We start from the raw sequence: 10,461 nt of genomic DNA, 5'->3' as shown, positions 1-10,461 counted from the left end.
AAGTTACATTTAATAAAATACCATTTTTACTAAAGTCAAGTTTTAAAGGCTTCATTTCCAATCCTTCGTTACTGATGAGCAGCAAACAGCATTAAACAGACTGCAAGTTACTCGCAGGCTGTTCTGGTTTTTTGCTGATTGCAAAAGCCATTTTCATCTTGATTCTTATGGGGGATAGGGTTAAGAGCTTGTGGGACATATTGGCCAGTTAAGTGTTTTAAACAGCTTGTGCGATGACATTGGTAAGTTTATCATTGAAATCTGTACATATTGGCTGCTTTCAGGGAAAACGGGGCTTAATGCTGCATTTAAAGTCTGTCATGTGGGCAAAATTGTTTCTCAATAATTTGAAGAAACTAGATAAAGTATTAGATGCACATACCACAACATGTACATGATTATATGCTTGTTATTCTTTAGCAAGGCAACCACAATTCTGAAGATGGTTGCCAGTGCAGCGACCAATTTTGAAAAAAAGACATATTGTTGTAATAAGTCCCCTACCGGTTTCACCAGAGGGGACTTATGGTTTGCGCTCCGTCTGTCAGTTAGTCAGTCTGTCTGTCACACTTTTCTTGATCCTGCGATAACTTCAAAAGTTCTTAATATTTTTAGCTCACCTGATTGCTCAGGTGAGCTTTTGTGACCGGTCTTTGTCCGTCGTATGTCCGTCCGTCCGTTAACATTTGCTCGTAAACACTCTAGAGGCCAAATTTCTTGTCCCATCTTCATGAAACTTGGTCAGAAGCTTTGTCCAAATGAAATCTCGGCCGAGTTTAAAACTGGGTTGTGCCGGGTCAAAAACTAGGTCACTAGATCAAAAAAAGAAAAACCTTGTAAACACTGTAGAAGTCACATGTCATGCCCAATCTTCATGTAACTTTGTCAAAATGTTTGTCTTAAACTAGAAGTCACAATTTTTGCCCAATCATCATGAAAGTTGGTCAAAACATTGGTCATTATTGATATCTCGGACGAGCTTGAAAATGGTCCAGATTGGTGAAAAAACATGGACGCCAGTGGGCGGGACAATTTTCTCTAAAGGTATATAGTTGAAACATGTGAACACTCTAGAAGTCACAATTTTGGCCCAATTTTCATGATTCCTTGATACAAGAGTTGAGTTTGAAAATGGTTCCGGTCAGTTGAATAACATGGCTGCTGGGTGGGGGGGGGGGCAGTTTTTTATATTTATGTAGTAAAAAAAGCTTGTGAACACTCTAGAAGTCACATTATTTGCCCAATCATCATGAATCTTTGTGAAAACATTGGTTTTATATATATCTATAGATGATTTTGCAAATGGTCCCGATCGGTACAAAAAACATGGTCGCCTGGGGGCTGGGACAGTTTTCCTTATGTGACTAGAGAGAAACCTTGTGATCGAACACTATAGAAGTCACATTTTTTGCCTAATCATCGTGAAACTTAGTCAATACATTGGTTATATTGATTTCTCGGACAATTTAAAAAATGGCCCAGATCGGTAACACACTTTTTAGCTCACCTGATTGCTCAGGTGAGGCTTTAGGTTTGGTCTTTGTCCGCCGTCCGTCCGTCCGTCCACATTTGGTTTGTAAACACTCTAGCATTCACATTTCTCAAGCATTCTTTATCAATGTTGCTGAAAGATCTCAGTCAAGTTTGATAATGAGCAAAATCACATAATAAATGCCATGATTATTGCCCTTAGATTGTCCAAATTTTCATTTTATTATTCAAAATCCTTGTAAACACTCTAGAGGTCACAATTTTGTTTCAGATTTTATGAATCTTGGTCGTATTTATTTTTGTAAGCAAAGTTTAATGCTTGGTAAAGGGTGTCAACTCAAAATATAGGTAACAAGGTCAAATCTTACAAAAATAAAAAAAAACTCCATACGCCAGAGTTTTGGTTCAATAATGATGAAACTTGACCAGGATGTTTGTCTGGACAATATCTAGGTCAAGTTTAATGTTTGGTAAAGATTGAATGAACTGACTCCTCAGGTGAGCAAACTAGGGCCATCTTGGTCCTCTTGTTGACAAATGGGGTCACGGTCATTTTCTCGGAACTAATATTAATGATTATTTCGGCTCACTTACTTAAGTTTGGATGGCAGTATTGTGCTACAACTCGTTGTTTGTTCACTTGCAGACCTTACCTCAAATTGCAAACCCTAGTCGCCTTCTACAACAGCTGACTGACATGGGCTTTAAGGTTAGTAAAACATCACATTATAATGGAATTGAGCTTTATATGCATATGGTAGTTAATAGTAAAACGTCACATATCTATCACATTATAATGGAATTGACCTTAATATGCATATGATAGTTAATAGTAAAACATCAAATATCTGTCACATTATAATGGAATTGAGCATAATATGCATATGATAAGCTTCACTGCTTGTGATCTTCTTTTGTCTGTTGTTCTTCGTCTTTTTGATGTCTCTTAAGAAGTCTCTTTTATTGTCCAATCTGGGAATTCAATCATGACACATGTCCCAATTGTTTTTTAGCAGCATTTAAAACTGGATCACATGTGGTCAGAAACTAGGTTACTAGGTGAATTTTTAGAAATATATTTTTAGCCCAATCACCATGAAACTTTTAGAACATTTTCCAAATGATACTTGGGATTAGTTCGAAATTGGGTTCAGGTGGCATCAAAAACTAGGTCATACACTGTAACTCCAATATAACGCGGATGACGGGGTCCAAGCCACGCAACAGCGTTATAAACGGACAGCGTTATAAGTTTTGAGCTGATTTATTCAAGGGGGCTATAAAAAAACAGGTGTATTATAGCCTATAATATAGGTCCTGTGTATTGTCATGCTGTGTTGTCATGCATGCATATAAACCAAATCGAATGATAACACTCCAGGGATCATATTTTTTTCGGTTTTGTCGGTCCTAGACCGATTGAGGTCATGAAAGACCGATTGAAAATCCCAAACAGTCTGTCCGATTCTGTTTGCTAAAATTCCCATGTCATGAAATCGATTACACCGTGTACATGCTAACATACCCTAATGACATTCTTATCTCGATTATGTGTGGTAAACCATTCGCTGCAGTCTCTAAACCGGTCAGGGCCGGTTTATTGCACGTGAGACCAAGAACAAAAACTTGTGAACAGCGGATTTAAGACGCGTCTGAAAAATAGCACTGTAACTAAACAAAATATGCCGATTCATTTTCCACCAGCGTAATAAACCGGTAATATAATTATGAATGAAAGTCGTAGATCTGATCGACAGAACAGCCCAAAGAACAGCCGAAAGTTATTTTTATGGGCGGAACTCCACATAAAATAGTTCACAAGAAAAATATTATGAATTGTATTAATCTTTAGTAAAACCTTGTTAGAATCGATAATAATTCGTGTACTTTATACTTTGTTGTTGAATAACTCACGACCGGAAAATTAGATGCGTGGTTTCAAATGTTTCGCTCTCGCGATTAAATCCCTACTCATCTAAACTATCAGCCGTGGGTTATTTGACAACAAACTATAATGTACACGAATACTTTCTTAATTATTTGGTGTGTTATTGTCAGAAGCGAACCTACGCACAGACATTTGTTTGGTTCAGTGCATGTTTGCAAGCTATTATGGAGTCGACAACAATTTAAAACATCGGTATAGACTAATAATCTGATAAAACAGCACACGAAACAACAATGAAATAGCAAATGATAAAACCAGTTGAGAAAACTCGTTCCGTTTAAAAAAATGCCTAAGGGAATTTTACTTGTACATTTATTATACCACCTTCATGAATGGCAAAATCAATGGTATATATTTTAACGTAATTTGTCATGATTTCGGACATAAATTTTTCGGATACTTTTTCCCAATTTATATCCGGACCGATTGATGTTGCGGAAAAATATGACCCCTATATAACAGTATACATACCGCTTTTCTAATGTGCACATTTATCCGATAATCCAATATAATTACAACATCACTTACGAAAAAATAATCTTAAACATTTATGGCAATGTATTTACGAATTTCATAAACAAATCCATATGCCTACGCGATTTTTCAGAAAAATAGTACAGTGCATTATGGGACACAGCTTTCATTGGACGAGCGAATTTTAATTTAGATTGAATGCAATACGATACATGTACAAAGAAATGTTTTATTGCGTCATATGTAGCATGTAAAAAACGTGCTACCTGTGGACTTTCTGATAACGGGCAAAGATTTAAGTGAATCTCTGCTAACAATTACACTTCGTTTGCATGTAAATAAATCGTCAGGATTATTTTATTTATTTTTTGTATACGTACTGAAACATTTAACATACTCAAATATCTTTTTATTCATCAAGCATGTATCGCATATAATAAACGATTAAACGCTTACACAGCCATTGTTTGTACAGTAAAATACAATACACAATAAGTACAAAACATAAACAGGTAATCGTTTTGAATAACTTTAATTTGATAATTATTGCGCTTGCACCTACCTTACCTTATTAGCGCACCGAACCGCTTTGATAGGGAATACATGTAATAAACACTAACTCGCAAGTTTTCACACCTTTATTGACATTACACAACAGATTAACACCAATTATCTGTCGAGTGTCGTTCAACCTCGACTCGATTAAAATCAGTTAAACGGACGGATAAAGCAAGCTGTGATTGCTGCCTTCTTTGAATTTTCTGAAAATACATGAAGTTGCATAACATAAGTTTGAATCAGAAATGGAAGGTTGGAGAAAAAACGGGATCCAAGCACCCCCAGCGTCATAATGGACCGCACTATATTGTGTACAGTGTATTAAAGAAAAAAAAATATTTATTTTGTTTGTGCATAAAAAAAGGCCTCCATGAGACAAGACAGTTTTACCTATTTGTTCAAGGTAAAACCATTTGAACAATGTAGAAGTCACTTTTTCGACCCTCTACCGTAATTGAAGACCTTTATCCGAATATGAAAAAATACTGTTGTCTTGATTTCTGGGCCAAGATAAAACGTATTTGTGGTGTGTTCAAAAAAACATAGCTTCTTGGTGTTGGGGCATTTTTCCTTGTAAGTCTATTGTGAAACCTTGTAAACAGTACCTTCTAATTACAGTTCAGATCCTTTAGGTGAGCACCTTAGGACCAATTATTTCCCAGTTGTTTTGTTGATTATTACATTTGCTTATATGAAAAGTGACAAATCTTGTATATGTTTCAATGTTGGTTGAATTAACATCTTTAATAGACGAAAATCAGTTGTCTAGATTGCTTATTTATGTGGCCTCTATATGGTTTATTAAAATGACATTTGTCTTGTGAATGATTCCTGTGAAATATATACTTAACTGTTAATAATTGTTATATGAATGTTTACAGAAAGATGATGCCCAGCGTGCTCTGATCAATAACAATATGAACATTCAAGGTGCTATAGGTACAGCAATTTCTCCTAACAGGAAAGAACTGGGAAATATTACATAAGAACGTTCGGTTTTTATAATGCCCCCCAAAAAACAACAGATGAACAACTATTCCAGTTCAATTGCAAATTTGGTATCCACAGTTGACTGTCTTATTTTATATTTGATAATTTAAATCTGACAAGTGCATGTGATAAATTGTAAAGAACCTGATGAAATGTTATTGTCAGATAATGTTCGAATTTAATCATATGCTTTGATATAAGACAAACTGTTTATGTTCATATTTGTAAAATTGTAAAAATAGAATTTTAGATCATATTTTCTCGTTTACTTTCAGCTAATCTATACAGAAGTTCCGGTGCTAAGAAAGATGACTTCGAAATAGCGAGAATGTCTGGTCTCCTGCCAACAAACGATGACATATCAGATACTCAGCTTGACAGCAACTCATTTGTGCCTAATTTGAATCACATGCAAAATACTCCGTTCAACAATGCTCAATCCAAGATACCAAATCAGTTCCCATTCAACAATGGACCTAGTCTCAACCAGTCTAGTCTCGGTTCCAACAACCCCAGTATTAATAGTGCTTTGCAGCAAATATTTATGCAGAAATACCCAACCCAGCCGCCACCAACGCAGCAGATGAATTCCATGAACCCTGGCCAGGGACCACTGGGACCAGGTCAGCCCCCGGGTGTGCAGTCGAACCCGAACGTCCACCAACAGATGGCACAACAGCAGATTCTGAACCAGCTGAGAATGGCCGGCCAGGCAGGCCTGATCAGCCCTCAGCTGCTGAACAGACAGCTGCCAACTCATGTGCTTGTAATGCTGAAACAGCTGCTGCAGCACCAGCAGAATCTGCAGCAGCTCATCCACACCCAGCTGACCTTACAACAGAACAAGCTGAGGATCAACCCACATATGCTACGTCAGCAGCTAGAGGAGATCATTAACAAGGTGCATATTATTAAACAGCAGATCCTCATGCTAACAAAGAACATCTCTGCAGCACAGAAGAGCCTACTTGACAAGCCAGATAGCTGTCCCTACCTGTCCCTCCAGCCAACCTCCCAACCACAGTCCCGCCTTAATCAGTGGAAGAAACCCACCCCGGACAAGGAATCTCCAGATGGCGCTTCAAACAGCATTAGCAACACCGCATCCACCGTTACCTCACCCACCAGCCAGCAAGACAACGCTGGCGATACGTCAGATTTGAACAAGACTGTAGGCTCTAAACCAATTCAGCAGGCAAACCCTACTCCAAATCTCCGCCGTTATGACGAACTTGGCCTGCCTGCCCTTGGTGGCGATTCCCCTTGGTCTTCAGGGGGAAATTTGCAAAACTGGCCCAACTCGACGTCATCTACAGACAATGAATCGTCAGACAATTCTGAATCTCTCTTGACCACAGCAGCTTCCACTGTCTCCAGAACCAGCAGCTCTTTTCTGGACCCGATTCCCACTATTCACGAATTTGTGCCAGGCAAACCATGGCAAGGCATATCGGCAAAGAATGTGGAGGACGACCCGCACATCAAGCCGGGCAGTTTCTCCAGATCCCTCAGCGTCAACACGGTCAAAGACGACTATCTGCTAACACTGACTAAATCCAGCCCAAACAGTGACAACAACTCTTCCTGGCCGTCAAAGTCCTCTGATGGCGACCACAAGCCGTGGAGCGCAGGTGGTGACAACAGTCTCACCCCCACCAGCTTCTCCTCTGAGGTGTGGGGCATGCATGGCAAGAATTCCACCTCCAGACCCCCTCCGGGCCTTCCACAGCAGCATCTGCAGCAGCAGCAGAAATGGGCGGGTATAAACAGGCCGCATTCATGGGCAGGCAGTGCAACCAGACATGACGGTATGTCTGCAAACAACCGTCTGGTGGTCCATCCACTGTTTCCTCTGTTCACATTGTTCACATAGCTCTCTGGTTGCACGCTAACCTCTTACTTTGCTGCTTTTTATATTATTTCATGCTTTTAACTCGTTATTCGCCTTAAATGCTGAACACTGTATATAGTATTGTTTCGTAAACTCTCACATTGTAGAAGTATGTACTGTTATATTTAAATAATTGTTAAAAAAACACCTTGGCCCAAATTATACAGCCTTCTGTTTCAGTTCTATCTAAATAACACAGACTATTTACAGTATGACTATATCCTTCTATTTGCTTTCATGACTAAAATAATTATGCTTTGATTAGATTTAAAAAAACAGTGTATTGCTTTTAAGCTGGCATGTTCTGAGGTTGTTTTTGTTGCATTTGCAATTGAAATAATAATTATGGCAGTTCTAGTTTAATTAACTGATCTTATGGCTGCTTTGATAACCTCCTAACCACCTTTTGCAGGTCGAGGCAACTGGGGTGAACCACAAGTTTCAACTGTCCTGTGTCTGCAGAATATTTTGCCCTCAGTAAGTTTTGTTTAGCAACTTTAATGTTTGATCGTTAAAATTTTGGGTCTTCTCAACTTTTTTTTGTTGACTAACTTGGCATGAAGGAGTTTTAATTTCATGTTTCTACATTGTCTGGATTTACCTTAATAGGTTGCTTCATTTTAAGTAAAAAAAAAAAGATTACTGTGCATGCATTTAATTTATCCCAATTATATATACTCATATATGTCTTGGATATGTCCCATTTCCAGACTGATGGTGCAACCCTGCGTACGCTGTGTATGCAACATGGGCCACTGCAGCATTTCTACCTGAATCTCTCGCGTGGAGAAGCAATCGTGAAATACCGCTCGATGGAAGAGGCGAGCAAGGCCCAGAAGGCCCTGAACAACTGCCTGCTGGGCAACACCACCATCCTGGCTAACTTCCTGTCTGACACGGAGGCTCAGCAGTACATAGAGATGCAGCAGAGTGGCCTGTCCGGGGGTCCTGGGGCCTCTCAGTGGTCCCAGGGTGGGGGGCAACAACATCCCCGCTCAAATCTGGGCTCCATTGGTGGCGGGCGTGGGGGAAACATGGGCATGGGTGGCTGGGGTGGCTCAATGAACCCAGCGTTCTCAATGTCTGGCGGCAGTGGCATGTGGGGAAACAGCGTTCCTCGCTCCATGAATTCTGGCGGTGGTTTGTGGGGAGCCATGGATGACAATGGCCCGCACAATCTGCTTGGCAATATGCAAGGGTGAATGTAAAGGAATATGAACATGTTTTCTTTGAACGAAATAATTGCAAAACTAGTATGAGTGATTATTGAACCTATTTCTGTTTTTGCTATGTTACGGATAATACCTTGGTGATTAATGTGTATATTTTAATTATAATATATGAATGTGTTGTAATTGTTTTCCTATTGCATATTATTGATCTCTTGTATGCGGGTTAGTTATAACTGAAGATTGTTGTGGGATCATATCTATTTAAACGTTTGTGTTCTATTTACGGCTGATACCAGGCCATGGCAGAAGGGCACATGTCAATAGATGCAAATACTTTGGTGTTACTTCATGGAAGTAGAGAACGCCAGTTTTTATTTTGATACTTCAAAGGAAGTATAAATGTGTCTTTCAGATTTTTCCATTGGTCTTGTCAGATATGGAGTAAAAACTTTTCAGATGTTTTGTCTCAAATGTTCAATCTTATATATATATCTGTGTTATCTTTTATTACAATGTCTTTTTTTCCAAAGTCCAAGTCATGAAAGGATTTTATTATTATGATAATTAATATCATGTTGTCAATTGACACTTTAAGATGCTACTTTCATGTTAATTGTGTATTGTTTAAATATCAAATGCTATTCGTCCATTCACTTTAATGTATGTTTTACGTTTGATAGATTGAACATGTGTTATATATCTATAATGCTGATGTATGTTTGGAGGCATGAGTGGTCTCTTTGATAACTATGTACCAAATTTGACTGTATTTTAATGGCAGATACCTGCATGAGACTAGTGGACAAAATGTCAAACTAATTGCATATATCAAAAGACTGTAGTTGACATTTGTTAACTGTGTTCATTATACCAGTGGTGATGGGAACCCCATAGTGTATATACTTAACTCATTATTTGCCTTTCCTTACCAGGTGAAACCTGTTGGACATGTGTATGGTTTTGAGATCAGGTATTTTATATGCCTCTTGACTGTTTTAACAAGGTTCTTGCATTTTACTGTACTGAATAGTATAACATTCGGAAAGTTATGTAATCATGGCAGAAGTATTAATTTATTATCAATAACTAATCAATATTGTTCTTTTTTATCAATAAAGAATCAATATTGTTCTTTTCTTTTGCTCTACTGGATTCTGTTTTCCCATGCTGATTGAAATAGAGATCTTTAAAGCTTCACAAAGTTAGGTGCTTTCAGGTTAAGTCAGTTGTTCCCTTTAAAATAATTTAGGAGAGGCACAAGCATTTGTTGGATTTGTTTTGATATGTTGAACAAATAATTGATAATGACATTTTTTGCATTGAATACTCTATTTAAGTAAATGCCAAGTTCTCTACAAAACTTAGTACCCAATCCACCATGTTGCCGCCATGATATTTTCTTTTATGTAGTAATAAAGTGTTGTAGAGCTTTCAATTTTTGCATTTTACTCGAAACATTCGTGTTAAGATATGATTTCAAGACTTTCATAATCTTGTATGCATCTACCAGTGACGTTGTTAGGGCATCAAATGACAAAAGTATTCCAAATTGAACTGTTGTTCTACCTGATGTAAACTCACCTATTGTATTTGTGTTCCACATTTGTGGACACAACTCGGCAAACCAATACTTAAATTGCAGGTTTGTGTTATGAAATTGATATAATTTATTTAAAAAAACTACAAACTCATTCTTACCTGTCAGTCAAATCAAAATTGTAGATTTGTATTTGCTCTGTTTGACAGCAGTCTCAATAATTTGCATGATTATTGAAGTATGCACATTTGGTTTTTGACGCAATTTTTAAAATCCTGTTGTGACAAGATGGAACTTTTGGTATGTTTGTAATTTGTTTGTGCTTATGAAACTGCAGTTCTTTATAACCAAAACTCATTGTTGTTGAAAGGGGGTAAAACAATGAGTTTTTAACTTGTTA

The 10,461-nt window shown here is 37.9% G+C and overlaps 1 protein-coding gene across 1 annotated transcript; it reads left to right on the top strand.

Annotated features, from left to right (window-relative positions):
- The first annotated feature begins 233 nt into the window (after positions 1 to 233).
- LOC127849941 (protein Gawky-like) lies at positions 234 to 8,961 on the top strand. The gene is made up of 6 exons (XM_052382683.1): positions 234 to 242; positions 2,138 to 2,200; positions 5,353 to 5,410; positions 5,737 to 7,269; positions 7,765 to 7,829; positions 8,063 to 8,961. The coding sequence occupies exons 1-6, from the start codon at positions 234 to 236 to the stop codon at positions 8,552 to 8,554; spliced, it is 2,220 nt and encodes a 739-aa protein (XP_052238643.1). The 3' UTR covers positions 8,555 to 8,961.
- The last annotated feature ends 1,500 nt before the right edge of the window (positions 8,962 to 10,461 follow it).

The sequence above is a fragment of the Dreissena polymorpha genome, chromosome 11 (genome assembly GCF_020536995.1).
Source record: "Dreissena polymorpha isolate Duluth1 chromosome 11, UMN_Dpol_1.0, whole genome shotgun sequence".
Classification (NCBI taxonomy): domain Eukaryota; kingdom Metazoa; phylum Mollusca; class Bivalvia; order Myida; family Dreissenidae; genus Dreissena; species Dreissena polymorpha.
Note: the sequence above shows the minus strand (reverse complement) of the source record. Positions and strands in the feature narration are given on the sequence as shown.

Coding starts and splice junctions, on each gene's coding strand:
- LOC127849941 (XM_052382683.1), top strand. Junction 2,201..5,352: donor TGACTGACATGGGCTTTAAG/GTTAGTAAAACA, acceptor GAATGTTTACAG/AAAGATGATGCCCAGCGTGC. Junction 7,830..8,062: donor TGCAGAATATTTTGCCCTCA/GTAAGTTTTGTT, acceptor TCCCATTTCCAG/ACTGATGGTGCAACCCTGCG.